Consider the following 27,696-nt stretch of genomic DNA (forward strand, 5'->3'; position numbering starts at 1 on the left):
GATTGGCCGGCGTGGGACGACGAGGCGATCATGGCCGGGGGCAGCCATGAAGGCGAAGGGGGTGCCAGCAGCAGCGGTGTCGATGGCGGTGGTGCGGGTGGTGCGGGTGGTGCGGGTGGAAGTGGCTTGTGCAGCCAGCTCGGCTTTATTTAGAGCTGCGGGCGAGTGCACGATGGGGTCAAGGAATACGAAAGGGCGAGCGCGGTCAGAGGTTCTAGATCTGGAACCGCTGTGCACAGCGGTCGAAAAGAGTCTCCTTCAGCGAGCGGTCCTGGAGGGCAGCATGGTCCTGGGCGACATCGTGCAGTTGGCTGGGGAAGATGCATGGGAGTGAATGTCAGCGCCGGATCCGTGCTTGGCTCGGCTCACTCTGCTCCAGGGCAGAGTCCGGGAAAGGCGGCACGCAGCGGCATTGACGAGCAACACACCTGATGTATCGGTTGATCACGTCGGACGACTTGCCGGTTGCATCGGCACACACCAGCAGGTTGGCAATGGTGTCGGGATCGTTGTTGTTCTGCAAGTGTTGCAAGCGACAAAACGGGCCCAATGGGGTGGGATGCGAGTATATCAGAGCGTGGCTCAATACAAGCCGCACAGATTGGCATATCCAGATGCTTATGAAACAGGATCGATTGGTGGTATGCCACGAGACAGCGAGTACGCTGAACGGAGCCTGGCTCTCCACTCGCACAGATACGCACTTTGTTGAGAGCTTCGAACAAGAGACCCTCGGCCTCCGCGAACTGTCCAGTGGTCATTTTGGAGACCGCTTGGCTGTTGAGCAGCTTGGCAGTCGGGCCCTTGGACGAGACCAGTTCCTCAAAGGTGTAGACAGACTCCTGGGTGCGTTCAGGCCCGCCCTGCTCAGGCCAGAGGAACAAGCATGGCGGAAAGGGTTTAGTGGATAGCTTGGATACAGAGCCTGAAAGTGCCCATACCGACGGCACTTGGCCCGCTGCACACACTTACGATATAGAGATTGACCCACGACTCGATCAGCTGCGCCAGGACATCATCCTCGGCCCAGGCCTTCATCTTCTGGACGGCCTGCAGAGCGAGGTTGGGCCGATCGAGTTTCAGGTAGGCTTGTACGGTCAGCGCGATGCTGGAACACAACACCGTCGATCCGGCAGATTGTAGAATCGTATCATGTCGTGTTGCGTGGGCCACATCCGATCGAGGGGCAAGAGTTGGTCCGCAATCAAAGGTTTCCGAGCCAGTGGTCGAGACGTGAGCAGTCGGTTAGATACGGATGCATGCATGACCGAGGACGGTGGGAGTACGCCTCTGGGCCAGTCAGTGGATGTCTCCAATGCTGATTGCGAATCCGACAGGCCAGCAGGGACGTGAAGCGCACTGCGGTCTGTCCATCTGTCCATCTGTCTGTCTGTCTGTCTGTCTGTCTGTCTGTCTGTCTGTCTGTCTGTCTGTCTGTCTGTCTGTCTGTCTGCCGATGACAATCGGTTGGTGCAGTCGACGGCTTCTCGAGACCGGTTGCTGGGCACGCATCAAAGGACGAGCCACTAACCATTCCAAGTTCTGATGCTTCTCGGCGACGAGCCTGAGCGCATCGTCTAGTAGTCCGTGTGCGAAAAACAGGGTAGCGGCCAGAATTTGGACGGTAACGTTGAGACCCAGGGATTCGTCCGCCAAGGCCTTCATCTCGGCAACGAGTTGATCTCGCTGGGCGGCGGGGGTGATGAAATAGCGGGCGATGGTGCCAATCGCTCTCAGCTCGATCTCGGACGCCTTTGCGATCTCGCTGATGACCATGTTGTACTTTTTCTGAGCCAGATAGGCCCGGTAGAGGAAGACCCTGCGCAGTAATCGTGCCTGCTCGGTCCGGGGCTGATGAGGATTTGTGGCCTCGTTGACGACCTTCTGGTAGTCGCCGAGATAGAAGAGGTTGCGGATGGGCAGAATCTCGTCTGGCGCGGCGGGCAAGTGCCGAGGAACGCAGAGGACGATCGTGTCAGAGCAGCGTCTGGGCTGCGGATGGATCCGTCCACTCCACTCCATTTCATTGCGTTTCATGTCGGCTGGGCCGATGCTGGATGCAGACGGCCGAGAACGCCGCGGCTGAAGGCGAACAGCGCTGCCATCGGGGGCAGCAGCGACGGACGAGGACGGCCGATAGCGTCACGGAGAGGGCCCGGCGATGGCGCGGTTACCTAGAGCAGGATCGGCCATATCGACGGTTTGCAGAGGCAGGGACTGGGCGGCAGGACGGGGCGGGCAGCAAGGCCTGGAGGCAGCAACGGGAATCTCGAGATGTGCAGAGAGCGGCCAAGGGATTCCCCTTTTGCCTTTTGGAGGCGGGTCTCGGGGCGAGGCCGCGAGCGAGGCCGAGGACGACGCGAGACGAGGGCGAGGACAGGATCGAGCCGACGGCGCCGGCCAATCAGCGGCGCGCATCGCATCAGGGGCTTGGGCCCTGGTTGGCGAGGGCGAAGCGGGCGGTCAGCGTGGGGTTGGGCCGCGTCGCAGCGCATCGCATCGGATTGCATTGCATTGCATCGGATTGCATCGCATTGGATCGTGGTGCATTGCATTGGATTGCATTGTGCCGCATCGCCTTATATCTCATCGCAGCGCATCGCATCTCACGACCGAGCTATGGAGGACCGCAAGTGGAAGACGCTCTCTGCGACCACCCCAAACGGCGCTGCCCGTGCCCTCTTCTCAGAGATTCTGGCAAAGTACGGTGCCGCCACTCAGTTCGTGCTCCGAGGCATCGTCTCTGCCGAGGCAAAGAGCTACTTCATCCAAACGATCCTTGATGTCCTTGTCCAGCCAGTCGAAACCCGGCCCTGGGACGATGCAGGTGGGTTGTCCGTATTGCCAGTCGATGCAAACCTTTGTCGTCTTTGCTGAACCCAACCGTCAATGCCTTGCAAATGGCGTGGCCTCTTGTTGCCAGTCCGGCAGCGTGCTTTGAACTGCCTCCGTGTTCTTGGACGAGAGCCCCTGGGATGCTCTGCGTTATATACCCCGCAGGTGGGTTCTAGAGATTAAACAGGGGGGAATATGTGTCCCGGTCATGGCTTGGGCGATGGCTAACGGACAATACGCGCTCCAGGGCATCGGGCTGCTGATCGAGCAGGCCCAGATCCGCCCAGACTCAGTCTTTAGCGACTCTGAGTGTGCCCTCGAAGCCCTGCGGGTGCTCTCAAACTGCCTCTTCCAGAACCTGGGCTGCATACCTGTGTTCCTGTCGGTCGGCGGCGGGGAGGGATGCGTCAATGCACTGAAGGTAAGCAGAACCACCATCCAAGATGCACGGACGAGGCCAGAGATGCGGATCTCCAACCGGCGCATTGTCGATACATTGACTGACCACTGCGTCCCCACTGACACTGGGGTTGGGATCGGTGTTGCCGTTCGCTGCTGGCGATGCAATCCCGATGCAGCTTCCGGCCCTCTCGCTCAATGCCCGGTTCCTCGTCGCGCGCATTCTTTTTCTGGCGACGCATACTGGAGACCCGGTCATTCTTGAAAATGCCCACAGGATCGGGGCCGTCGATACGCTCGCCGACGTAAGTGCCAATGAGCGTGGGTCTAAAGGGCCGCTTGAATGGACAGGGTGCAGTGCATATGCATGGGGCTCACACCCAAAGCAATGGACTCACACCCAAAGTAATGGGCTTACATCCAAAGCAATGGGCTCACATCCCGCCGCACGGCACCGCATGTCTGCGTTTCTGTATCATGCCAGTGCTTCAACCGCACTCTCGATGAACTGCTTGCGAACCTGCCCGTGCCTGAAGGAAGCGCCGACTACACCATGACGCTCTCCGAGATCCTCAAGATCCTCTTCAGCTTCATGCACCACGAGGTCAACACGGGCATCTCCGACAGCCTCCCCGTCAGTCAGTGGCCTACTGAAGGACGATCGAAAGCCGAGGCCACAAAAACCAAGATTGCCGAGCGCTACCGAGGGTGAGGCTTCGCCTGGATCGAGTTCGTCCGTAGTGTCGACCCTCGGCGCGATGCGATGGGGAGACTGTGTCAGCGATTCAAAAAGAAAGGCCGATAGCTCAATGCGGTTAAAGAGCCACACGCAAACCTGCAGCCATCGCTATTTCGTGCATCTCACTACCGCCATACTTGGTCCAGGTTCTTTCCGGGAATTCTCAAGCTGTTCCGAGCTACTCCGATCAGCACTACTCAGCCGCTCGCACCGCCGCACAACCATATCGTTCACGCACTGATGAATTACCCGGTTCGAGAGGAGCCGTGGTCTCGCGAATGGTTCCCGGTCTCCGCAGAGACAAACAAGACCGACTACGAGGCGGTTGTCAAGCTCATGGATCTTCTGGAGCGCATGGTAACCGTTGCGATCCCGCCCCGGGGACGCGACGACTATGACTTTGATGACGGCGCCCTTGAGTTGCAGGGAAACAAGCTAGACGATGTACTCCCGCCGGTGATTCTGGTGCTTACCAGCGTCGCCAAGGAAAACCATGGCGCACGCAAGTTGATGCGAAGGCGGTTGATGCCTGAGGACATGTATGTGACCGATTCACTGCGGGCAGCTGTGTCCACTGAACGACCCGGGCCACCGCTTACTTTGCTGATTGTTTGTCACCACAGCGACCGAAGCAAGCCGCTCGATCGGATCGAAACAGTCACTGGACGGCTGATCCGCTTCATGACCAGCATCAGCCTGCCCAACGTTAAAGTCTGCACGGGAGAGTTTGTGTGCGAGCTCTTTGATGCCAACCGTAGGTATCTACGTGGAGTGCAATGGAGCAACGGCACAGCAGCGATAGAGCAATGGCCCAGCAGCAATGAAGTAGCATCACAGTAGCATTGGGACCATGATGCGGTGGCGACCGCATGGGAGGATGAATTCCTCCACATGCTGTACCTAGCCCAAACGATCATCGGAGATCGGAGTGCCAGCAAACTGGAGTTGAAATGCCTGTATTGACCGTTATATCTTTGCCCCCCCCCTCAGCGCAAAAGCTCGTGGAGTACGTTGGGTACGGCAATGCTGCTGGATTCTTGTTTGCACACGGCATGATGGGCGGCCAGCAGCCGCCAAGCACTTCGTCCATCACCCCTCTGGCCGAAGGCGACGCCGAGGATGAGACAGCCACCATCACTCCCAGCACCAGCCAGACGCGCAGCGAATATGAGCCCTCGCTCCAAACGTCAACGGCTCCGAGCCAGACTCCAACGCTCAAACCGACGCCGCCCATCAACCCCATCACTGGCTCGTACGAGCAGGAGGATCTGAAGGAGGAATGGAACAAGATGACTGACGAGGAGAAGGAGCGAGAAGCAGAGCGGCTGTTTGTTCTGTTCGACCGCTTGAACAAGACGGGGATCATCAAGGCTGTGCCCACCGATCAGTTTGACCAGGCGCCCAAGTAACCTGCGCGGCGTCGTGTAGATCGCATGGCGGATCGACGGGATTGCTCACCCAACGACCCCATTACAGCCGAATGAGCTTCTTTGCCAGGCCGACGGATGAGCTCTTGCTCCTTGGCACGACACCCGAGAAGACAGTCTTGAATACACTCGGTCGATCTCCTGTGGCGATGAGTGAGTGTGGTGCATCCACTCGATGTGGGAGTGTGGTGTATCCACTCGATGTGGGAGTGGTGCCTTCCGCTTGAGGGGAGCCATCTGTGCGAGAGAGCGTCCTTGATTCAGATCCAGAAACATATCACTGAACCGTCATGGCCAGCGCGCGATGTGCTTTTGCTGACACTGCGGGCTCTGAGTGATTCGCCAGTGAGGAGCTTCCCGCTCGTCGCCGTCGTCGCTTGACAGGAGCTGGGTTGCAAGGCCGGATGGTCTCTGGTTGCTGTTCCCACAGCACAGCGGATTCGAATGTCGCCCTGGCTCGAGCCAATCGAGCCACCCTGCGCCAGATCAGTTCAAGCTCCAGGGGCATTTGCTGCCCGTTGCTGATGCCGTCGCTGCGAACGCTCTCCTCCATCAAGCCCGTTGCCCCCCATCCGCATCTCTCTGTCATTATGAGCTCATCGGAAAGCAGCGCCGCATCCCCGACCTCGTCTGTCGTCACTGTCCGTCTGCCGAGCGGCAGCAAGCTCGAGGTTCTGGCCGACCCGCTGTCCACCACTGTTCTGCAGCTCAAGGAAAAGATCGCCGTCCTGGGCAACATTCCCGCAGCCGAGTCGAGACTGGTGTTTGCCGGGCGAATCATGTCGGACGACTCGAGTCTGCTCTCCGAATATGGCATCAAGGACCGGGGCGACATCATCAATCTCGCGCGCAAGGCCAGCAACAGCCTGACGGCTCCCTCGGCCGCCTCGCCCGCTTCCTCGGTCGTCCCGACTCCGGCCACGGCCCAGGCGTCCAGCCCGTTCGGAAACATGAGAGAAATGATGAACAACCCGCTGATCCAATCGCTGCTCGACAACCCGACTTTTATGGAGTCGATCCTGCAAGTCTGTATCTCGATGTGTTCCTTTCGTTGCAATTCCTTGCACGGGCTTGCCCATACCAGGCCTCTGTGTCGATGGAGTGAGATTTCAATGTCGTTAGATACGCCTGTGGTGCCCTCGTGCACGTTGGTTCCGGCGCCTGGCTGACGCTCTGCTATTCGCGGACTAATGTCCACCGCTGACCTTCCCAGAGCGATCCTCGGCTCCGGCAAATGTCCGAGCGAAATCCAGAGGTGGCGCGAATGATGCGTGACCCACAGGTGAGCGACTGCAACCGATCTGGCGGGCCCGTGGCTGATTGTATTGGCCCTCAGGGAGGAGGGGGAGAAATCTCTGTGGCCAAAAAGTACTCGCGGATACCTTCCGGATCGCTGAGGGCCTATGCGACATGGACCTCCCGCATTGGCTAACAAATTGCTCTGGTTGCTGTGGGGTGGACGGCGCAGTTTCTGCGACAAATGTCAGAGACGATGCGGAACCCGGCACTGATGCAGGAGATGATGCGCAATCACGGTGAGTATCGAGGCATCCAGGGCCACAGGATTTGCATAATGCAGTGGCGCTGATGAAGGCCGTTTGCTCTGCACACAGACCGACAGCTCAGCAACATCGAAGCCATCCCCGGAGGCTTCAACTACCTTTCCAGCATGTACCACGAGATGGAGGAGCCCGGCGACACAGCTGCCGCGACAAGAGATTCTGGTAGGACCGAGAGATGCCACAGCCAACCGAGTGGCGAGGCATTTGCATCTCCGGCGCCTGAAGCAAGCAGCTGCGATGCCCAGAGAACATACGCAAGCTGATGCGGTATCTAATCACGGCCACAGAGGAGGCGAACCGACGTATGGCGGAGGCTCTTGGCGTGAGCCAGACTCATGCCTCCAGCGGACCCAACGATCAGCCCCTCCCGAACCCGTGGGCCCCAACAAGACCGGCAACCGCTCGCAATGCGACTACGCCTGCCAGCCAACCTGTGGTACGCAACTCGCAGCACTCTGTTGAAATGCACATCGCCACGTTTGGGCTGCATTTCCAACGCTCCGAGCGACAGTTGTCCCTGTGCGACTGGCACTCGCTCCATGAGTATCTGTCGACGACACAAGCGAAACACTGTCAATCTCATATGCGAAATAACCTCGACTTGCATGGGCGTCCGTGTTCCTGACCCTGGTTCCCCCCCCTCCTCCTTCACTCTATTTCGATAGCCCGCCGCCCAAGCACCATCCCTTGGCATGCCGTTTGCTTTCCCGTTCGGCGCACCGGCCTCGTCTGCCGGAGCGACCACTCCTGGTCAGGCTGCGGCGGCTGGCAGCGTTGATGAGCAGCAGATTCTTCGCCAGCTGGAGCTGCTCAACCTGGTCCTGGGCGGATCGTCGCGAACGGGGCCCTCAGCACCCTCAGCGCCCTCTACAACAGCGGCAACGACGACGACTCCAACCACAACCCCGACTTTTGCGGCACCCACCACAACGACACCGGCCGCATCGGCTCTGCCGACGACTCCCCAGACTACTCCGTTCCCTGGAGCCTGGGGCGCCCCGTGGATGATGGGGCCGGGTGCCAATGCCAATGCTGACCCAGCCGCGCTCCAGCGCCAATTGGAGACGCTCCAGTTGCTCTTTGGCGGAGGAGCGCTGGGCAGCCCCTATGGTGGGGGCTTTGGCGGATTCCCAGTCTATCCCAATGCCGCTGGAGTCGCGGCTATGACGCCAACGGCCGGCAGCCCAGGTGGAACGGCCCCGGCATCTACAGTCACAAGCGCCGAACGGCACCAGCAACTGAAGGAGCAGCACCGTCCTCAGCTCGATATGCTGAAGGACATGGGCTTTGACGACGAGGAAAAGTGCCTGAAGGCACTCCTGGCATCGGTAAGCAAGCGCACGACAAGGACGGCATGCAGTGCAGAAACCTGATGGACGCGGGCTGACACGAGCCGTACTTTTGAATACCAACAGGGCGGAAACGTTGATGCCGCTGTGGGATACATGCTCGACATGTAGAAACTGGTGGTGCCGCGGTCGCCGATGGGATCAGGCAGGCACACTGGCGGGGTGTGCTATGAATACATATTGGCGCACTGGACATGATCCGCCACAAACTGAAGTGGTCTGATGGGGATGCATGAAGATGGGCCCAGTGCCGCGCCTGGCTCACTCGTTACTTGGCTGCTTGGCTGGGTGCTTCCTTGGTTGGGTGCATGGTTGCTTCATGGCGGCGGGTGCTCCGTGGGCAGCGATTCAAGGCCAACCCCCCGCGAGAGCGCGGCGAGGAGCAGCGAGAGCAGAGGCCGGCGAGGACCGACGCGCCGTCTCGCCGGCAGCGAGGACGCTCTCGCCGCGCCTTTGCGTTGTTCTCGCCGCGCTCTCGCCGCGCGCTGCGTCTCGCTCCCGCTCTCGCCCAACCGCCGCCCGGTCCGCCCCTGTCGCGGCGAGAGATGGCGGTGCGCTTTTGCTCTCGGAGAAGGGGTGTTGGGGAGAGGGCGAGAATAAAGCATAGGCCGGCTCTTGCCCGGCTGGTCTTCCTTCCGTCGTCCGGCGCAAGCATCTGCCTGTCCTTCTGCACCCACCCAAGAGCCCGGCCAGGCCAGTCCAGCGATACTGAATTTTTTTTTTGTCTGGTGTGTGTCGCTCGTTTTGTGCTGGGGGCATCCCCGCTTGGTCGTCCGGCCTGCTTGCCTGCCGCTGCTGCTCGGCCTTCCCCACAGCCGCCAGCCCGTTTCGCAGGCCAGCTCGCCAGCTGCTCCGTCCTTGCATCTCCCGGCCGACTCTGGGCCTCTCGTTCTTCTCTCGCCTCATCGGCGCTGTGCAGAGGAGTGCATTGTTGCCAGACTGGTGTGTCCGCGAGTCGATACTGAACCCTCTCTGTGCCTCATTCCCAGCGGTTTACTCTGCTTCTAAGCCCCTCGTCTGCCTCTTCCAGCACCTCTCTGCCTGGTTCTCTTATCGAGCTTTCGCCTCCCTTTTATTTTATTTTTTCCTGTCAACCGATTGCTGACCTTGAGCATGCTCGATATGGTCGTGGATGACTATGGGGCCGAGAAGCGCTTCCTGCCATGTCGAGAGGACAGACGTCCAGGCAGCCCAGCCAACCTCAGCCCTGCCCCAAGAGGGCTCGAGCAGCCCCATCGCCACCCCTACCACAGCCCCAGTCGAGATGCCTTTGCGGCCGGGCTGTATCGGTTCAACAGCCTGGGTCTTGGCGGCCGTCCTGGCGACGACCCCGTCGAGGTCCAGCATGGGCATGACAAGCCGCCGGGCGGCCGCCAACATGGCGATCAAGACGCCGAAGGCCGCGATGATCGAGACGAGGACGAATATGACGAAGACGAGGACGAAGACGAGGACGAGGATGAGGACGACTCCTACGACGAGGATCTTTCGCAGGAGCGAGAGACTGAGACCCTGTTTGGCTCCACTCATCCTTCGCGCAACCTGGACGAATGGAACATGAAGCAGCTGCGGGGCAAGATGAGATACTCGGAAGTCTGCGTGGATGACGACTATTTCGAGTACCGGTGAGGACTGTGCGGGATCGACCAATGTCGCGGCTGCTCGGTTGTCGACGTGCAGATGTGATGTTGTGCCTGTTGCCCTGGAGTTGCCCTGGAGTTGCCCTGGAGTTGCCCGAGGCCGAGTCCCTCATCTCGGCAGCCCAGTCGCCCGAGCTTGGTGCCCATGCAGCGCCAACCTCGCCAACGACACAAATGTGCATCTTCCCACGTCTCGTTGGTATTCTAACCGTGGCTATCGCTTGCATACCACGGCCGGCCCATCGCACTCCCCAGCCATGTTATCCTCCCCAAAGACCTCTACAAGTACACAAACATTCGACTGAATCCGCACAGGCTCGCGCACGAAGAGTGGGTTGAACTGGGCGTCAACATCGCCTGGGACTGGGAGCACTACTTTGTCCACGTTCCTGGTCCCGATCAGCCGGTAAGTCGGCAGTTTCGAGCTGAGGGGCCTGGTGCATGAGTGAGTCGATGGATGCATCTCGCCTTTCGGCATTCAACGCGCTGCCACCCCGGCTACCGAACGGCTAATCAATATCGGTTCCCCGCTTTCTTTCTCCACCCATCCGTGTTCAGTGGGTTTTGCTGTTTCGCAAGCGAAAGGCAGACCCAGTGCCGACAAGACAGCTCAAGGCCAAGCCGCCATCGTCCACGGCAAAGCAAAATGCTCAGAGTAGCAAAGTCAAGACCCCAACGAAGCGGAAGCGTCCCAGCTCGGCACCTCGGGCTGGCCCCAAGGCCAATTTGACCCCAAGCAAAATCACCCCACAGTCGTCCTTCCAGTCCGAGACCCGTCCCACGACCCCAAAGCAGCAGCAATCAAGGCCTCACAAGAAGCCAAGCCCCTCATATCAGGGCCATGCCAAAGGCGCCCAGGCAGCCGCCACGCCTGGACCAGATCCGTCGCCCGGACTCCATCTTGGCTCAAACGGCAGACCCAGCCCGGTTCTACAGAGCCTCCGCCAGAACGAGAACCAAGAGCGCAACCAGCCCCACGCAGCACCCCTCTATGCCGCCGGCCTGGGAGAGTCCAAGATACCGATCCCAGGAACCCCCCGACGCTCCGCGCGACTACAGGCCCTCGGCAACAAGACCTAACGGTGTCTCCTGTTCGATGCATCCCGCCGATGTCGATTGAGCTTTTTTGGCCTTGCGGTTCCTTGGTCGTCACGGGTCGTGCTTTAGTCTTGCCTGGCTCGGGTCTCACAATCTTGCGTGGGATGGATTCTGCTCCGGCAGGACTGTGAGGGTTGACTCCTCCAGCTTTCTTCTCCTCTCCTGCTCTGCACATACACCCTCCTCTATCCCACACCTTAAACTGCACTAGATCGGCTTTTTCTTCTTTCCTTTTGATCCCAGGCCCGCCACCTCTCGGTCGATCACGTTCGACTGCAAAGCTCTCGCCATGTTATTTATTGATCCAAGTGCGATCGACTCTGGGCAACCTCTGGCCGTGCCTTTGCTCTCCTCTTCGCCCCGCCATCCTCGAGGCGCCACCCCTCCATACGCCACCGACGCATATGCACCGCCCTTGCCTTCCTCTTAATCTAGCCTGCACCATCGCCGTGTCTTCTTTTGTTGATGTACCGGCAGGCAGTCTGTTTTGATGCCTTGCAGCGACTATGGCTCCAGTTCAGTGAAAGGAAAAACAAACAAAATCTGATGACCCGACATCCCCGCAATCGGAAGAAAGAGCGCGGGAGAGAGAGAGAGAGAGAGAGAAACAGAAAAAATAAAACTAAAAATAAAATACACAAGAAGGAATGCAATGCTTGGACCTCTCATTTCGTGCGCGGTACTCCGGACCGACCAGAACGTCATCACCATTTACCAAGAGATTTGAGGGTGGTGATGGCACCCCTATTGCCTTGCTCGGCTGACCTGCGATACCAGAACAGCGCAGAGTCGATGTCCAGATCGACACCCTCCCCATTCTGATAGCAGGTGCCGAGCCATCTTTGAGCGTTCCGATTGCCCCGTTCAGCCGACAAACGAAACCATCCGGCAGCTTTGACATGATCCTTTTCGACCCCGCGTCCATCATAGTAGCGGCGACCGACTAAATACTGTCCGTATGAGTTGCCTTGGTTTGCAGATTGAACGAACCACCGAAATGCCTTTGGCGTGTTCTTTGGTGAAGATAGCTCACAGTAGTAGCAATCTCCCAGCCAGTATTGGCTATCATCGTGCCCCTCGTTGGCGAGTTGCTCCAGCATGACCACTGCTTGCTTGCGATCGATCAAAGTTCCAAATCCATGGATGAGACATATGGCCATGAGATGCTTGCAAAGCCAATCTCGCTTCGATCCAAGCTTGCATAAATTGAAGAACTTGCAGGATGCTGGAGAGTCAGAGCGTGCCAATCGCCGCTCAGTCAAACAATCATCTGCAAGGAAAAAATCGTCGGACTGGTTGTCGCAGATGATCTTGATCCCTTTTCGTTCATTTCGCTGCGTACCGCGGCCGAGGTAGTGCATCCATCCAACCATGTATGTGGCAATCGGCTTGATGGTTGGATCGGAGGACTTTGTGCGGACCTCCTGCCAGCGAGTGAGGGCATCGACATCGCTCTGTTCGACACCCCGGCCGATGAACGAGAACCAGGCTCGCAGAAACACGATTCGGAGTCGACCGTCTTCACTACCCTGATCAGCGGCTTTCGTGTACCACTCGATGGCTGCGTCATAGCCCTGCCTGACACCGGTGCCATTCTCATAGCACCGGCCAAGGACAAATTGAGCCGATGCAACTCCGTGGTTAGCAAGCTTGATATACATATTAATGGCCTTGGTGTGGTCTCGGCACACTCCAAAGCCGTTGCGATAGTAGCCTGCCAGGTGAAATTGCGCCATTATATGGCCAGCATTGGCTGCGTTGTGAAAATAGTTGAATACCCGCTGGCGCCTGGCCAATAGCACTTCCCAATCTGACTCGTTCTTAGGCTCGCCGAGGTCGTCATGGAGGATCCGAGCCAGGAAGTACGAAGCTGCAGTGTTTCCCTGGTCTGCCTGAGCAACAAGCCAAGATTGATCGGCAGCATCCTGGTCCTTGCAGTGCAGCGAGATGCCGATCTGATCGCTGGGTGTGAGGCCGATCCGCAGCTGGCCGTCTGGATGGCACAATTCTGCCTTCTGGCACCAGCTGCGGAAGCGGGGCACCTTGGAGCTCAGGAGGAACTGTGCTCGCCGACACACCTGGAGCAGGGTCTTGAGGGTATCATGGTCGAGGGCAAGCTGGAAACTCTCGTTGCAGCAGACGATGGCGAAGATGTCTGGGCTGTGGTCGTCGATGGCCAGTCGAGCCATGTCGGGAGAACAGGGGCGATGGTTGGAGCAATGACTGGAGCAGCCGGCCATGGTGATTGATGGGAGATGAGGATGTGAGATCAAGGCGATGCGGAGGTGGCGGATGGAGACAAAGCGGCGAGAGAGAGAGAGGGGCACAGCAAGGCAGCCAGCAAGGGCGGAGAATCAAGGCCGAGGGCACGTGGTCTCCCCGTGCATGTCACGCGTGATTCCCTGCGCCACCTCTCAACTCGGCTCGAATCGCTCTGTCGCCGGATCCAGCCGGCGACTTGCCCAGCCAATCCGCTCTCGGCCACGCTGCTACCACACAGACACAGTGCCAGTCCCGTGCCACTGCCTCGTCCTGCGCTTTCGGTCACGCCTTTTTTTTCGCTGCACCGTTCGCTTTGCCTGCCTGCTTGCATCCAGCAGATCACCGTGATCGCCTCCGTCTCCAAGTGCCGCTGGCTGCAAGTCGTCTGCGAGCCCCACGCCTGCCCGATCTCGGTGTTTCCAAAACCCACCGTTCCTGCACCACTCCGTCCCCAGGATCAAGGAGTCAGTCCAATACAAAAGCCGTCGCAAGGATAGCAACAGTCGCCATGGCCTCCGTCCGCAACAGCACACGATTCTCCTCTCGTCTGTTCTCCAAGTCGTCAATACCCAAGTCGGCGTCATTTGCTCCAAAAGCCACGCCGGCCGCGGCATTCACATTTTCGACATCGTCCACCAGCAGCAGCGCCAGCGGTAGCACCAGCGGTAGCACGAATGCTCTGCCCCAGCAGACATCGTCGCCGTCGGGGGCGGGTCTTGCCGGCCTGACATCGATTGTGAGTAACAGCGTCGATAGCCGCGTGGACACCCATTCGATCGGATGGCAGGATTCGGTCGCACTACCATTGCGATATCATTTTGGTCGCTCCAGTGGCGATGCCTCTGCTTGAGCGTCCGTCGATCGTGTTCGTTGAACAGCATTGGATTGGGCTGACACCGACTGTCGTCAGTCGCTCACTTGTGGCTGTGTGGCTGTGTGGCTCTGATAGCGTCAGATGCTTGGTGCTGCTCTGTAGGATGCGGCCCTGGTCGGTTTCAGATCACTCCTGTTGACTGAAACGTTGATCATGAAGCTAATCCAAGTATTACTTGTGTTGTCCCGCAGCCCCGCGTCCCGTCGGCGATCGCGAACGCCCGTGCCCAGCAATCACAGCTGGCCCTCCTCGTTTCCCAGGGATCAAGCCAAAATGATGGGGTATAGTACGTTAATTCACTTTTCTTGCGAGGGAAATGGAGTCTGCCGAGTGCGCTGCGGTGTTAAGCTGCTTGGATGTGGATCGAGCTCTTCACGCTCCTGCCCAGCATCCCGGCCGCTCGCTCTCGGATCGCCTGGACAGACCTTGATTGCTGACGGTGGCAAACAAGGCTCGAGCTGAGAATGGGTGCTCGACAAGGGACGAGAAACACGCCAGCGGGACTCATCGACTTTTGTTCTATTTCGTCGCTTGATGCATTCTGCTTTCCCCGTATTCCCCTTGCGCCTACTTGCGGGTGTCGTGACTGCCAATTGGCCCTGGCAACCGACTCGGACAATCGATCCCGATACTCGATCCTGATACTCGATCGCTGCCTCGTTTTCGACGCACTTCGAACCGCAACTCACCTCTGCAACTGCATACCCCCCTGTTCGTGGCTGGTTTCATGCAAGGGTTAAGATATAATGCCGTTGACGAATGGCATATTTTGGATCGCTGGAGTGTTGCCGGAAGAAGGAACCCTTTCCGAAATAGAGCACGCCCTCGAAGCTGCAGCGTTGGCGACGGGCTTTCTTTCTCCTCAGAGTCCACCGTGACTGGTGCTCGCTGCTGTCCGTGTCCATCATGACCGACCCTTTCATGGAGCTGCGTATCCGCCTCATGACCCCGGTCCTTCACGGGACTGCCGCAGCGGGCTGGGGTGTCCTGCCGAAGGCGCAGACCATGTCTTCGCCGCTCCGCTGTGGCGTGGTGGTGGTGGTGGTGGTGCGGCAGCTTGGACGCACGGGGTGCAAACAGCGCCCGCGCGGCTGTGGCCCAGCCGGGCCGAGAACGCCAGCGCAAACCCAGCCACGAAAGACATGGGACTGACGAAAGCCTCATGGGCAATAATGTCGGTACCGTGGGAGAAGTGTGTACTTCATGATGTGCCTCACGGAATGTGCTTCATGATGTGCTCATGCGTCTCACAGTTTGCTTCCGTTTCGCTGGGCCTTCCCGCCGATCGAGTTTCCACGCCGAGCTCCTTGCGCATCTGGCGGGTGCCCATCATGGCCGCCAGTCGTCCCCCTCAATCTCGCCCGGGTCACTCGCGGGCCTGCTGATGCGAGCGAGGATCAGCGAGGACTGGCTGCAAACAATGGCATGGGTCATGCGCTGCCGCCCTCGCCGGCTGACCCTGCTCCCCCGCCATTCAAATGGCCAGCGCGGCCTCTATTGCAAATGCCGGCCTTGCTTGTGCACAGCACTTCCCTCTTCTCCTCTCGCCCTTGAGCCCAACGCCCTCGCTGAACAACACAATCCCTGGCATCGAGGCCAGCGCTTGCTTCTCCTCCTCCCCCGTCTCCACAAGGCACATCCCACCACCATCGCACCATCTCGCCTCCCTTGCAAATACACATCCTCTGCACACCCCTCAAGCACACCCCTCAAGCACGCCACACACACACGCCCGCGCCACGTGGTCTCCGCAAGTCCGCCTCCAGCGACTCCGACCTGCGCTCCCTGTCCTTCGGACATATCTGCGAGGGCGTCCTGGCCAGCCTGCCTCTCCTTCCATCTGCCTGCCTCTCCTTCCATCTGCCTCTGCCTCGCCTTCCATCTGCTCCCGTGGCCTGCTTTTGCTCACCAAACTGAGCCAAAGCTGAACTCCCGCCCATCCGTGAACAGCGCTTGCCAACTCTGTCGGTCCCGTCTCTGCCACTCGTCCAGCCCCGGTCGCCGCAGATATCCGGTTGTTTCTCTTCACTTTTCTTCAGATAGCTCCCAACTGCCTCTTCGCTGTCTCTTCCCTTGCTCTCCCGGTGCATTTTTGAGCAGAGTAATCCCCAAGAGAGACCTTTCTTGATCCATGCCGCCAAACCGCACGACTCCACGTCCAAAGCCTGCTCGCCGTTCGAGCAGGAACGATGACGACAGCCAGGACCATGGCCGACCTGCCGCATCAGTCCTCTCCAATCTGAATGAGCATGTTGCATCTCTCCAACGTGCCGAGCCCGGCGACCAGAGCTGGAGCCCCTTCAACTCGGTCGGCGGAAGCCCCGTGATTGTCCATTGCGGCCTCAAGGACATTGTTGCCCTGGATGACCAATGTAAGTCGTTGCCGCCACTCCGTTGGCGGGTGTTGTGATGAGCATGGGCCTGTCCTGTCGACCTTTCTGCCACTCAGCGCGTGTGCCGGGGTGGCCGAACGAGCATGGTGCAAGCCCGCCATCTTTCGTGACAGCCACTAGAGTGGATTTGTTCGCCAGTTTGACCAACGCCGTGTTCACCCTGCCACTTTTCACTGACATTCTCTCGTTTTCACTGACACCTCCCGTTTCCATTGGCACCCTCCCCCCACTCCTCGGACTGCGCTGGGGTGAATCGCGCAGCATTCCATGGCTCAAGCTCGGACCTCGAGCTGTGGGAAACTCAAGACGACTCCGATGTGGAGCACGAAGTCCTGAACCAGTTTCTGGAGTCCATCCAAGCCGTCCCCACCGGCACGGATAGTCTCAAGTCAACCTCCTCGAGCGACAGCAAAGGCTTGAGTTGCGAGTCGTCGCGTATCTCTTCTCTTTCGTCCTTTGCCGATAGCAAGTCCGAGCCCGGGACAATCGCGAGCCAGCCCTCCCTCATCGACCCTGTCCCTTCGCCAAATGCAAGACTTGCTCCCAACCAACCCGGCATCATCGCCAGCGAAGCTACTGATGCTGGTGACCGCCCAGCCACCAAAGACTGTCCGCGCATAAGCCTTGGCACGTCAGAGTCCGTCGAGTCTGTCGATCCTTGTGAAGTGCCGGAGGAGTTCCTCGTGCCCGACTGCGACGTCGATCCAGACTTTTCGCTTGTGGGTCAGTCTAGCTTTGCCAAAGGCTCCTCTGCGGTCGATATGTCCTCCTCTATGGGTAGCGATACGCTGTTCATGCCTCTCCCGTACATCGAAACCACCGCTGACGAGCCCAACGACGCTGTCAAGCAACCCGAGCCGATCGATTCCCACGGATCATCCAAGGAGCCGGGATCCCAAGGGTCGGTGTCTAGGCTGTTCTCGCTTGACTTTTTGTGCCACAGCAAGGCCCGAGCTGGTTCGACATCTCTCCCAGACCGCAGCTGGCTCGAGTTCCACCTGTCTGACCGCAAGGCCGCTCGAGCCGGCACAGCAGGCACCGAACGCACCTCGAACTGGCCCGCCCTCATGGTCAGTGTCGTGCTGTTCCTGTTCGCTGGCGCCCTCTACTCCGGCACTACCGGCTGGACGCCAGCCACAACAGCGTCTGACGGCCATGCTCAGAGCGACTGGCTTGACTTGGTCCAAGTGCCGTCGTGGAGCCAGCTCTTGGTTTGGACGGAGAAGGAAGCGCCGCCATGTCACTGGTGCTATGACGTGGTCCATGCCTCCTGTTGCCCAGTAGACGGACTCGAGTTCTGCGAACGAGAAGGCCAGACAGAGTGCCCCAATCTGGGCTATATCCGGCCGCCCCCGTCCACCCAAATCCTGGACCAGTCGTTCTGGGAGACGCTGATGGAACTGTTGCACACCTTCCGGCGCAACTCCCTTTCCGAGGCGGGCAAGCTCCTCGGCTCGATCCCTGAGCTGTTCAATACGATCTGGGTAAGCCGCGCCATGCCCATGCCCATGCACATGTCTCTGGGATCTGACGAACGGGACTGAGTGCTATTGCATCGAAGCAACATGTGCGTGCAGCCTTGATGGGGCTGAACTTGATGGGGCTGATCTTGATGGGGCTGATCTTGATGGGCTGATCTTGATGGGGCTGATCTTGATGGATCGTCGAAAAGTCGAGATCTAACCGCTATCCGAACTGCTGCTGCCATCTTCGACGCCCTTTGCGATGTCTATTCAGAAGGTCGACTATCTGCCGTCGGCTCGAGGAATCGTCGACTTGGACTGGCTCAAGCAGTTCATGGCCTTTGTGAGCGAATACATCAAGACGGAATGGAGAAACGAGTACGACCGAGAAAAGATGCGATTCAGGCGCGCATGGAGCTTCATGTCCAGACAAGGCGAGAGCGCCAGACAGATTTATGTGAGTGCTGCGTGAGATCTGGTCCAATGGCATGTGGTGACTACTCTGGAATGGGGCGCACAAATGCTCACTCTGCTCACTCTCGTCTTGCTTTGTTGTGTTGCTGTGGTGCGGTGTGGTGTGGTGCGGTGTGGTGCGGTGTGTTGTTTCTAGGATGGAATTTATGACCGCATTTACGACGGCATTTCCAACACCCACATCGACATGAACGTGCTGAACCTCCAGGAGGTATTCGAGAAACTCAAGAGCGCCACCGGCTTCAAACAGGACGTGTAAGGTCCCGATATGGCTGAAGCCAACATCGGCCAGCCAGCGACCACTGCTGTCGGTACGTATTGTAGCTTAGTTGGACTCGGAGGGGAGCGCTCCGGCTGAATGGGTCCCAGTGCACTCGGCGCTCATCCGAGGACGAGCAGGACTGCGGTCGACAAAGAGGCACTTGGTGACTCGTCGACCCGGCTCTCTCCTCCCTCCCCTCCCCCAAATGTGCCCCTCGGTTTCGATTTCTTCCTTTCGTTCGACCTCGGTGTCCGTCTTCTCGATACCGGCCGCTCCTCGACCTCGATCATCACGACCTCGACCCTCTGCTTGTCTTTCGGTGAACTCGTCCGCGCTGTCAAACGAACGGACATCACAGATCGCTCGTGGGGGGCGGGGAGGTGCATCGTTGCATTGAGATACAAACCGACTGCGAGTGATATCGACCTTCTGTTTGGTGCATTGTACAGTTTATATTTTTTGGGGGGTTTCTGTTTTTGTTTTTTTGGTTTTGGATTTTGGATTTTGCTGTTTTTGCTTTTGCTTCAGAGTGTTAGGGGGGAGCGTGGACATGATGATTTACTTCAGAGAGAAAGGCTATTGCGTGCGTCAAGGGAGAAGCACAAAGGAACTCAGAGTCACGCACTCGATGAGAGGGGAAGGGATGAGGGCGAGAGATCCACTTGCCCGCTGTCAAATCACTTTTCCCCCCTGGTCGATGACCGAACACGCATACACTGTATTCAGGGGGAAATGAGACTGGCACTCCGAGACCAGTGTGCAGGTCGATTGTGGAGACCGGAGAGCTACCGGTGGTCTTCACTCGGAGGCCCATTCACCCACTCGAAATACTGTCACAGATTCGTTCCATTTGATATGGCCCTCCTGCATCTTGCCATCATCAGCATCCACTCCCTGGGACATTGAGTGATGGACGAATGCGTTCTTGCGGCAAATAGTCTGTGGTTCCAAGGCATGGACCCAAGAGCCAAAATGTACATGAGAGGAAGGGAGTAAACTGGAGGACCATGCTGTCGAGCGGTCGGGAGTGTGATGGATCGGAAACGAGGAGGAGAATCGACGAGCTGTAGATAAAAAATCAGGAGGTAGAGGCGGGGAGGACATTAATGCCCCTCAAGCTTCTTCTGTTCTTCGGCCTTGAGCACGCGCAACTCCAGAGTCGTCAGCATCTCCTGGTACCAAACAAAGACTTCGGAGAGAGTATGGACCTGGGACGGGTGAAGGAACGGATCGATGTGAGGGGCGGGTGTGAGAGGCGGCGATGTGCAGGATCAAGTTGGATCATGTTTTGCCTTGCCCGACGATCCAGTCGACCCCTTGGACTTGAACAGGCCCCGTCACTCGATGCAACACACTCTACTCCACTCTACTCCACTCTACTTCACTCTCGTCCACTCTACTCCGCTCCAACTTGGCCCGACCGGCGCTTACAAATTTGTTGTAGGTGTCCATGATGATCAGGTACTGGGTATGGATCCTTGTGGCGGTTTCGGTCTGCAGCGCATAGCGGGCCTCCAGAGGCGCAAGCTGCGGCAGCAACTTGTCCAGGTCTGCGGTGCCGACACAGCGCAAAAGTAATGTTAGCGAGCGGGGTCTCTTCGTAGCAGAGCCCTAGTAGCAGAGAGAAAGGGAGAAAGAGAAAGAAAAGCAAGCCAGACCTTTCAGGAGCGGGTTGTCCAGCTCGGTATGCAGGAATTCAATCTCTTTGAGCTGGTGCTCGAGCTCGGCCCACTCTTCCTCGGCGTTCAGAACCAGCTCCCGCTTGACTTCGACCTCGCGGGTCTCGCTGGCGTTGGACTCGGCGGCAGGCAGCTTGGACTCGAGCAGGCTCCTCAGCTCGGTGTCTGTGGCCCGATTGAAACCAGTGACGATCGTGGCGATGATGATGATGATGATGGTGATGATGTGAGATGTGATGATAATTCAACGAGCTGGTCGCCGGGCGACGGCGACAGCATCTTGACATGGATGCCATACGATCCGATAGGATAGATTGCATTGCACAGGCCAATCGCACACCCCTCCTCCTCTGCAGGCCTCCTTACACTGATGCAGGAACTCGCCGATGGCTCGCTTCTCCTCGGATATGGACCGCAGCTTGTTCTGGATGAGCTGGACGGTCCCGAGCAGAGATCCCTGCGACGCAGCAGCCTCGAGGGCCCGCTCGCTCAGGCCGGCGAGGTGCGGCGAGGTCAGGATCTCGAGGTGTCGCAGGCGCTCGTCGAGGAGGCGGAGCTGGTCATCCACAAACTGCTTCTCCATGGCTGGTGTGTGTGCGTGTGCGTGTGCTTGTCTCGAGGGGGAGGTTGGTACGTGCTCCGAGGGTTGGAGAGAACTGGGGTTGTATCGACTGTGCTGGCTGGCCGGCTTATGCTGATGGCTATTGCCGATGCCAATGCCGATGCTGGATGGTGGATGATGGCGACGAGGGGGGAAAGCGATGGCGACGGACTTGGGAAAGCGAGCCCGCGATCCAGGGCGGATCCAGTGCGGATCGAGGGCGGATCGAGGGCGGATCGAGGGCGGATCCAGTGCGGATCGAGGGCGGATCGATTGGTCGGTGGAACATGGCTTTCATCCCGGTTTTCATCGACCAACGATGCCAACCAACGATGCCAACCACACGAGCCATGCGCTGGACTCACGGAGCGAGTGCAAGTTCGCCGCATGGCGAGTGCAAGTTCGACGTACGGCGAGCGATTGTGGGGCAGCAACCCGAAAGCGACGAGAAACAGCCCCTCGAGGCCCTTCCCTCGAGTGAAAGCGCACCACTCTCGCACAAAAAAGAAAAGGCGGCATTTTGCAACCTGCGTTGCTGGTCAGACGACCTCCTCGGCGGGCAGGCTAAAGGGACGGGAGAGTGAATGAGAGAGGCAGAGAACGCTAGCCAGACCAGACAATGCCGGGGTGTGAGACCATGGGAGGAGCCACAGCGGCACAAGGACAAACGACTGCTGCTCCCTCATCCTCTCCCCCTGGACAGGGCTGGTGGGTGGGGTGGAGCGAGGCGGCATTGACGGCCCGGACCAATCCAGGCAGCGGAAGACGCAAGCAGAGGGCTGGGCATGCGCTCGGCCCCATGTGGCCAGGGACGGGTGGAAGGACGAGGCGACGAACGAAAGCAACGACCGCTGGTGCTTGCTGGCATGGTGGGGGGGGGGACAGGACAGCACAGGACAGCACAGGACGGGGCAGGACAGCCGACGAAAGACAGAGTTGGCCGACGAAAGACAGTTGCCCGACGGATCGGCGGTTGGGGCAGCAGCGGGCGGGAGTGGTGGCGGGCGACGACCAAAGCCAGGATGTTGCCTGGCGGATAGACTTGCTCAGTGGCCTGGCGATGCAGCAGGCGGCGGCGGCCTGTCATGAATCCGCTCTCGGCGCTGCCTGGAGAGGCCAGCCGCCCGCAAGCCGTCGCTGTTGAGCAAATGGATCACCCCCAGCATGCGTCTGTGCCTTTCCCATCTTTGCGACGGACGGCTTTTCCCGAACCGAGTGGATCGGCGAGGGTCCAGCGCCAAATTGGATGCTGTGGTCCGGGCGAGCATGCGACCGACGGACGAGCCCGATGGGCGATCTCCGTGGGCGATCTCCGTGGGCGATCTCCGTGGACAGCGGTGGTGGTGGCCGGGTGGTCAGAGAGGGGCGAGACAGTGTCGCCCTGTCGATATCGATGCGCGATGCCGAAGATGCCATCTTTCCATCGCCCTTCGGATGCTGGTCCAACGACACCCGGCTCTCGTCGATCCGACAGCAAGACACCCGCATCGACGCTCCCGACAGACATCCCGTCGCCAGCCACAAGCAATCCGCCCGGTGGACAAGCGATCGTCAGCCGATCGGCTTGAGCGGGAGGACCAGTCGCCACAGCCCAAGCCGCCAACGCAGCACAGCGGACGGAGCGAGCACATGGCGTCCGGGCCAGAGCAGACCAGCCCATCGTCGGCCAGCGCGCCAGCTTTGGCCTGGTCCGCATCCCGTATCGCGAGGCCCGATATCGCCAGGAGGACCGCAAGGGCAGGTCATGGGAGCCTGTGTCGATGTGGCGACGGGGGCAGCCAGGTTCATTTGCTCCCCGCTGTCTCCGTGGCCTTGCGGTGGGGTCGGCTTGGCCGAGCACAAGCTGGCGCCCGTGCGGGCAGGCCGCTGCCCAGAAGCCGAGAGGGGGGGGTGCCATGTGAGCAGCCGAGGGCCTTGTCCTGCTGCCATGGAGCGGCCGACAAGGGCGGCTTTAGGCAAAACGAGGAAGGGGCATGGTGCGGCTCTGGCGGTGCACCCACGCCACCAGTCCCGGCACATTGCGCGCTGCCTGGGGCGAGGGACATGTCGCCAGAGCGCCGACGGGTGCTGGGTGCGATGGCGGTGCGATGGCGGTGCGATGCGGAGGAGCGATGCGATATCGTGGAATGTAATGCGATGTCGTGGAATGTAATGCAATGTCGTGGAATGTAATGCAATGTCGTGGAATGTAATATGATGTCATAGAATGTAATGCAATGTCGTGGAATGTAATATGATGCAGGGCCAGTGTCGTCGACGCTCTTCCCACCAGGGAACCATACGGCGCACTACGGCGCAATACAGACGAGCACGGCTCGCACAAGCACACGCCGGCACAGTCGCCACAGTCGCCACGGCCGCCATAGTGTCACGTCGACCCCGAATGCATTGTTTCGGTCCCATCCGCAACGCCGTTGGTGCTGCTGATCATCTGCAGCGCAGCGCCGCAGCGCCGCAAAGACGGCCGCCTGTTCATGCAAGATCCTGCGGGACGCTTGTTGGTCCCAGAGACGCTCATGGGACCTGGCTTGCTGGCCGATGTGCCACCTGCCGTGCGGGTCGCCGGTGATCCCAGACAGCCGACGGGCCGACAGCGTCCGGCCGGTTGCATTAGCCGCCTCGGCCGCCTCCCACCGTCCGCCCAGTGCCCCGCAAATAACCGTGGACGGCGCCGCAACAAACAAACCCACCACCTGCCTGAGCGACGGGGGGGGCAGTAAGCACATTGAGTGGTGAGGCGGCATAAGCGCATCGGTGGCATGAGCACCTCGGACGAGGACCAATGCGTGGCCCACGCCGGCCGGGCAGGCAGGCAGGCAGGCAGGCAGGCAGGCAGGCCGAACGCCGTCGCAGTTGTTCCTCCCTCTCCTCGACCGAGCTGACCCGACAGGATGAACGGCTGAATGATGCTGGCGGGGCAGTGGGGATGGCAAGCAGGGGGGGGGATTGTGTGGGAAACCGCGCGGGAGGGGCAACGGCGTCCCACGGCGACTGGGCCAAGGATTTTGCAGCCCGAGCGACTGCAACCCATGTCCCCACCTGCCTGTTGGCCGACCGGCGCTGCCGCCGTGGCGCCACGAGGGTCTCTGCAGCCATGGCTCTAATGCAATTTGGGGGGCCGGTCGCCATGGTGTCTTGGCGGATGTATCCGATCGATGGGTTAATATTACCAGGTGCCGCCGCGGGGGCGGTTGGAGACCCGATACTTGTTGACACCGGTGTTGATGCCGATGTTGATACCGATGTTGATACCGATGTCGGTGTCGGTGTCGATGCTATTGCGACTTGTGCGGGCACTCGCCCTGCACTCGCCCTGCACTCGCCCTGCACTCGCCCTGCACTCGCCCTGCAGACCGCCGCCCGCCCCGACAAGGCAGTGGGCCCTCAGTCGCCAGCTCTTGTTGGCCGATTGAGCCGCTGGCGGCAGGGGTCACTCTGTCGCACATGCATCGCCGAACGAGCAGCGCACCGCGCCCGCCCCAGTCGCATGCGTGGTTGCTCGGGCGGCTTGTTTGCTTACTTGTGCAAGGCGTTACTTGTGATGTTATTTACTGTCTGTTCTTGCCGACCTTGACTCTATCCGACCTTGACTCCATTCAGCAACCTTTAACCACATCCAATAGCCTTTAACCACATCCAATAACCTTTAACCACATCCAATTACCTCTAACTACATCCAATTACCTCTAACTACATCCAATTACCTCTAACTACATCCAGCTTTTAACCACACTTCCGTGCTTTAACGACAGCTTGCGTTCTCCCCCGCCCACCCGCTCCCATCTCGCCTCCCCCCCCCCACCTCGATCTCGCCTCGATCCACCCTACTTCCTCCGTCGCACTCGGCGGTCATACATTGATACATGTCCTTGATCGCCCGCCTTGTCCGCGGCGAGCATGTCACCGGGTTACACCTGGCCCTCGGTCGTGTGCTTGTGCTGCCCGCACAAGGGAAAGAAGGAAAGGGCCGTCGGCCCTGTGCTGCGCGGCAGGCTGCCGCCCGTGGCCGCCTCTTTCCTGCCCCCCCGCGGCCTCCCTCGTCTGCTGCTCTGTACTCCCGTGCTGTTCATTTCCCTCTCCCCATGTCGCTGCCGTCGGGCCAGCAGGTCGCTCCCCCCCTCTTCTCGGGGCAGCTGCCCTTGGTAACAAAGAGGTGCTCATAAATACTCACCCTGCGCTCCCGCCTCGCTTGCCGCCGGCCTTCCGTGCTCACCATCGCTGCTGTTCGCTCCCTGTCCTCCCTCTCCTCCCCTCGGCTCTGTGTCGGATCCACCCGCTGTCTCGCACTCTCTCCCTTCTCGGCATCGCACCAGATTCCACTTGACTACTCCATCCCACTTGGCAACTCCATCCCACTTGGCTGCTGCATCCCGCCTGGCACAACCCGCTACTGCTTCCTTGATCTTGCCCGACTCGCCACAACTATCGGCACCACCCATCGCCAACTCTCACCAAAGCTTCCATCGCCCCCCAGTCAGCACTCTTCAGCCATGCTCTCGGTCTCCCAACTGATTGTCTCTGAGCCAGATCGCAGTCCGTCGTATCCTGCCCTGCCCGGCCTGCATCCCAAGCGCACTCACCACTCGCCCCAGCGGCCGTGCCATTCACCCTACTTTCCGAGGCGGGCCTCGGCCCCGGCCATCGAGTCGGCTGGCAGCCAGCGCACCTTGTTCCCGTACAACAGCCCTCCCCGGTCAAAGTACTCGCCTCCGCCGTGTTCCTCGCCTGTGATGGGCCCCTCCCAGCTGATACCCGAGCACCCGAGCTGCTATTCAGCCCACGCCAGCGGGTCCGCCTACCTCGCTTATCCCGGCAGCTACTCGGCCGGCCAGCGCCGCAACTCCCAAGTCTCGACGCTGTCGTCGGCATCGTCCCACAGCGGCTACGGCTTCGTCTCGCCCACGGCCTCGTTGTTCTCGTCTCGTCCACTCGCTCCAGCCCTGGGCCCGGCCTCGTCTCCGACTGAGCACTTCCACTTCCACCATTACGGCACCACCCCGCCGGATCAACAGTTCTACGTGCTGGAGCCCTCGCATCCGTCCATCTCCATGGCTGCCGAGCGGCCGTTCCTTTGCCGCGAGTGCGGTCTGCGCTTCCTGCGGCTGCACGATCTGAAACGGCACGAGAAGCTCCACGGCGGCGTCAAGGCCTTCATCTGCCCAAGCTGCAAGAAAGGTAGGCGCTTACAATCCCCACGCCTTGGTCCGCTGTCGTTGTCACATTCTGGGCTCGTTGTGGCCGCCATTATGTCTCCAAGATGGCTCGCTGTATCGACGCAGACAGACAGACAGACAGGCTCGCATGCGCTGGACCACCACGCGTTTCCTGGCCCCCTTGCGACATTGTCGTTTGCCCTGCCCTGTCCTGTCCTCTGACACGCCTTTGGTGTATCCAGGGTTTTCACGGCGAGATGCGCTCAAGAGGCATACCGAAATGTCGGATAACGTCAAGCGAGTAAGTGGCATCCTTGATTTTGGATCTTGAAGCCGGCTCTCCGGGGACCCAGTTTCGCTCGCTCCCGGTGTCTGGCTACCTGCCCACAGCCTCGAGCGTCATGGCACAGCGTTCTCCAGCACCCACGACATGTGCTAACATTTATCCACATCGCCCTCGGTTCACTCGGTGCTGACTCCAATCGGCGCTGCTGCTGCTGCCCAACTCCCACCCACTAGTTCCGCTGTGTGCCCAAATCCGATTCGTCGCCGCCACCCACATCGCCAACCCCAAGCGAAAGCCCGATCGAGAGCCCAACAGCGCTGACCCAGAGCGAAATCGAAGCCACCCAATGATGATGATGCACCTCCACCGCTCCACCGTCCAGACCGCCACCCGTCACGCGGGCTTCCAGAAGGGTAGGGTGCCCACAACACAAACGCAACACTCTTATCTGAAAGTCGTGGGGACGAGCCTTATCTCCGACCTGCCAAAACCACACAACATATCCCCCCTCTTCCCATCAGTTGCCGGGTCGGAGTGGACCAGTCCTCCCCTTCCTCCTTTTCCCTCTCTCGCTTTCTCGCCTCCTCCCCTGCATATCCCCCCCCCCACCATTCCGGCTGACGGACACTCAACAACGCATCCACCCAACTCCGGTCCACCCCGAGGCAATTCAGCCACACCCACCACCCATAATCCCCAACTCCAATTCAACCCAATCTAGCCCAATTCAACTCCAATTCAGCCCCAATTCAGCTCAGCTCCAACCCGTCGAGCCTCTCGCATTGCTTCACCGCCCCAAAAGACCCGCGACCCGGGTGGCGATGAGCAATCAAGTCGGCAGGCGTTTGTCCAACCGCTGTGGCCTGTGGCAATATCTGCCCGCAGTGGCAACATAGGGCCTCCGTCGGCGCAAGGGCATTTGGTGCGTCTGCTGGCTCAGCTCCTGCTCCTGTCTCTTGCGCCTGGTCCCCATGTCTGTTGCCGCGTCTGCGCTGCAGGTCCCTCGTTCTGGTTGGTGCGTTTCAGTTACCTTTTTTGTGCCGCTACCATGACCCGTGAGACACACGGATGATGCCGGGGAGAGGGGCATTCCTTTCCCTCTCTGCCTTTCCCTCCTCGTCTTCCCCCCCCCATTGCGCAGGATTCTGCCAGCCCTCCCGTCCCTTCCCTTCCTGCACCGCGACCCTCGATTGTATGGAC

General features: G+C 59.6%; 11 protein-coding genes across 11 annotated transcripts; 8 read left to right on the forward strand and 3 right to left on the reverse strand.

The window, feature by feature from the left end:
* Positions 1-111: 111 nt before the first annotated feature.
* On the reverse strand, positions 112-2,274 carry BJ171DRAFT_532121 (coatomer epsilon subunit-domain-containing protein). Its single transcript, XM_053112766.1, has 6 exons — positions 2,175-2,274; positions 1,532-1,931; positions 973-1,108; positions 705-863; positions 429-517; positions 112-311 (listed from the first exon to the last, which is right to left on the reverse strand). Exons 1-6 carry the CDS (start codon positions 2,191-2,193, stop codon positions 215-217), a joined length of 900 nt encoding a protein of 299 aa, XP_052962144.1. The 5' UTR covers positions 2,194-2,274; the 3' UTR covers positions 112-214.
* Positions 2,275-2,448: 174 nt separating this feature from the next.
* Positions 2,449-5,551, forward strand: BJ171DRAFT_532124 (guanine nucleotide exchange factor). The gene is made up of 8 exons (XM_053112767.1): positions 2,449-2,827; positions 2,924-3,000; positions 3,083-3,256; positions 3,414-3,539; positions 3,719-3,942; positions 4,120-4,512; positions 4,597-4,727; positions 4,964-5,551. Exons 1-8 carry the CDS (start codon positions 2,620-2,622, stop codon positions 5,380-5,382), a joined length of 1,752 nt encoding a protein of 583 aa, XP_052962145.1. The 5' UTR covers positions 2,449-2,619; the 3' UTR covers positions 5,383-5,551.
* A 382-nt stretch (positions 5,552-5,933) lies between these two features.
* Positions 5,934-8,548, forward strand: BJ171DRAFT_532126 (uncharacterized protein). The gene is made up of 7 exons (XM_053112768.1): positions 5,934-6,425; positions 6,614-6,682; positions 6,869-6,935; positions 7,014-7,124; positions 7,250-7,398; positions 7,628-8,290; positions 8,378-8,548. Exons 1-7 carry the CDS (start codon positions 5,991-5,993, stop codon positions 8,420-8,422), a joined length of 1,539 nt encoding a protein of 512 aa, XP_052962146.1. The 5' UTR covers positions 5,934-5,990; the 3' UTR covers positions 8,423-8,548.
* An 885-nt stretch (positions 8,549-9,433) lies between these two features.
* Positions 9,434-11,031, forward strand: BJ171DRAFT_588765 (uncharacterized protein; the record flags this gene model as incomplete). The annotated part of the gene is made up of 3 exons (XM_053114448.1): positions 9,434-9,936; positions 10,207-10,357; positions 10,510-11,031. The coding sequence occupies 3 exons, from the start codon at positions 9,434-9,436 to the stop codon at positions 11,029-11,031; spliced, it is 1,176 nt and encodes a 391-aa protein (XP_052962147.1).
* Positions 11,032-11,392: 361 nt separating this feature from the next.
* BJ171DRAFT_301331 (uncharacterized protein) lies at positions 11,393-13,358 on the reverse strand. Its single transcript, XM_053107004.1, has one exon. It carries the CDS (start codon positions 13,287-13,289, stop codon positions 11,754-11,756), a length of 1,536 nt encoding a protein of 511 aa, XP_052962148.1. The 5' UTR covers positions 13,290-13,358; the 3' UTR covers positions 11,393-11,753.
* Positions 13,359-13,819: 461 nt separating this feature from the next.
* Positions 13,820-14,647, forward strand: BJ171DRAFT_480289 (uncharacterized protein; the record flags this gene model as incomplete). The annotated part of the gene is made up of 3 exons (XM_053108926.1): positions 13,820-14,047; positions 14,377-14,471; positions 14,554-14,647. The coding sequence occupies 3 exons, from the start codon at positions 13,820-13,822 to the stop codon at positions 14,645-14,647; spliced, it is 417 nt and encodes a 138-aa protein (XP_052962149.1).
* Positions 14,648-15,402: 755 nt separating this feature from the next.
* BJ171DRAFT_301362 (uncharacterized protein) lies at positions 15,403-16,215 on the forward strand. The gene has a single exon (XM_053107005.1). The coding sequence runs from the start codon at positions 15,664-15,666 to the stop codon at positions 16,111-16,113; it is 450 nt and encodes a 149-aa protein (XP_052962150.1). The 5' UTR covers positions 15,403-15,663; the 3' UTR covers positions 16,114-16,215.
* On the forward strand, positions 16,216-18,878 carry BJ171DRAFT_301379 (uncharacterized protein). Its single transcript, XM_053107006.1, has 4 exons — positions 16,216-16,557; positions 16,840-18,062; positions 18,316-18,498; positions 18,652-18,878. The coding sequence occupies exons 1-4, from the start codon at positions 16,317-16,319 to the stop codon at positions 18,772-18,774; spliced, it is 1,770 nt and encodes a 589-aa protein (XP_052962151.1). The 5' UTR covers positions 16,216-16,316; the 3' UTR covers positions 18,775-18,878.
* Positions 18,879-19,475: 597 nt separating this feature from the next.
* On the reverse strand, positions 19,476-21,275 carry BJ171DRAFT_532138 (uncharacterized protein). Its single transcript, XM_053112769.1, has 4 exons — positions 20,823-21,275; positions 20,436-20,621; positions 20,209-20,327; positions 19,476-19,985 (listed from the first exon to the last, which is right to left on the reverse strand). The coding sequence occupies exons 1-4, from the start codon at positions 21,037-21,039 to the stop codon at positions 19,881-19,883; spliced, it is 627 nt and encodes a 208-aa protein (XP_052962152.1). The 5' UTR covers positions 21,040-21,275; the 3' UTR covers positions 19,476-19,880.
* Positions 21,276-22,264: 989 nt separating this feature from the next.
* Positions 22,265-23,423, forward strand: BJ171DRAFT_640880 (uncharacterized protein; the record flags this gene model as incomplete). Its single annotated transcript, XM_053115771.1, has 3 exons — positions 22,265-22,607; positions 22,648-22,954; positions 23,300-23,423. Coding segments are annotated over 3 exons (774 nt in total), but the record flags the coding sequence as incomplete, so codon positions are not given.
* A 2,124-nt stretch (positions 23,424-25,547) lies between these two features.
* On the forward strand, positions 25,548-26,846 carry BJ171DRAFT_480293 (uncharacterized protein; the record flags this gene model as incomplete). The annotated part of the gene is made up of 3 exons (XM_053108927.1): positions 25,548-26,232; positions 26,453-26,511; positions 26,730-26,846. 3 exons carry the CDS (start codon positions 25,548-25,550, stop codon positions 26,844-26,846), a joined length of 861 nt encoding a protein of 286 aa, XP_052962154.1.
* Between the last annotated feature and the right edge of the window lie 850 nt (positions 26,847-27,696).

The sequence above is a fragment of the Polychytrium aggregatum genome (assembly GCF_025602895.1).
Source record: "Polychytrium aggregatum strain JEL109 chromosome Unknown BJ171scaffold_84, whole genome shotgun sequence".
NCBI classification, from domain to species: domain Eukaryota; kingdom Fungi; phylum Chytridiomycota; class Chytridiomycetes; order Polychytriales; genus Polychytrium; species Polychytrium aggregatum.

Bases quoted from the DNA above. Each gene is read 5' to 3' on its own strand.
- BJ171DRAFT_532121 (XM_053112766.1), bottom strand. The intron at 1,109-1,531 runs GTTAGTGGCTCG...GTTGTGTTCCAG, and splicing joins AAGCATCAGAACTTGGAATG to CATCGCGCTGACCGTACAAG. The intron at 518-704 runs GTGCGTATCTGT...CAACACTTGCAG, and splicing joins TGTTCGAAGCTCTCAACAAA to AACAACAACGATCCCGACAC.
- BJ171DRAFT_532124 (XM_053112767.1), top strand. From the start codon at position 2,620: ATGGAGGACCGCAAGTGGAAGACGCTCTCTGCGACCACCCCAAACGGC. The intron at 2,828-2,923 runs GTGGGTTGTCCG...TCTTGTTGCCAG, and splicing joins CCGGCCCTGGGACGATGCAG to TCCGGCAGCGTGCTTTGAAC. The intron at 3,540-3,718 runs GTAAGTGCCAAT...GTATCATGCCAG, and splicing joins CCGTCGATACGCTCGCCGAC to TGCTTCAACCGCACTCTCGA.
- BJ171DRAFT_532126 (XM_053112768.1), top strand. From the start codon at position 5,991: ATGAGCTCATCGGAAAGCAGCGCCGCATCCCCGACCTCGTCTGTCGTC. The intron at 6,426-6,613 runs GTCTGTATCTCG...TGACCTTCCCAG, and splicing joins TTATGGAGTCGATCCTGCAA to AGCGATCCTCGGCTCCGGCA. The intron at 6,683-6,868 runs GTGAGCGACTGC...TGGACGGCGCAG, and splicing joins GAATGATGCGTGACCCACAG to TTTCTGCGACAAATGTCAGA.
- BJ171DRAFT_301331 (XM_053107004.1), bottom strand. From the start codon at position 13,289: ATGGCCGGCTGCTCCAGTCATTGCTCCAACCATCGCCCCTGTTCTCCC.
- BJ171DRAFT_301362 (XM_053107005.1), top strand. From the start codon at position 15,664: ATGGCCAGCGCGGCCTCTATTGCAAATGCCGGCCTTGCTTGTGCACAG.
- BJ171DRAFT_301379 (XM_053107006.1), top strand. From the start codon at position 16,317: ATGCCGCCAAACCGCACGACTCCACGTCCAAAGCCTGCTCGCCGTTCG. The intron at 16,558-16,839 runs GTAAGTCGTTGC...TGAATCGCGCAG, and splicing joins TGTTGCCCTGGATGACCAAT to CATTCCATGGCTCAAGCTCG. The intron at 18,063-18,315 runs GTAAGCCGCGCC...ATGTCTATTCAG, and splicing joins AGCTGTTCAATACGATCTGG to AAGGTCGACTATCTGCCGTC.
- BJ171DRAFT_532138 (XM_053112769.1), bottom strand. From the start codon at position 21,039: ATGGAGAAGCAGTTTGTGGATGACCAGCTCCGCCTCCTCGACGAGCGC. The intron at 20,328-20,435 runs GTCTGGCTTGCT...TCGGCACCGCAG, and splicing joins GGACAACCCGCTCCTGAAAG to ACCTGGACAAGTTGCTGCCG. The intron at 19,986-20,208 runs GTAAGCGCCGGT...CACCCGTCCCAG, and splicing joins TGGACACCTACAACAAATTT to GTCCATACTCTCTCCGAAGT.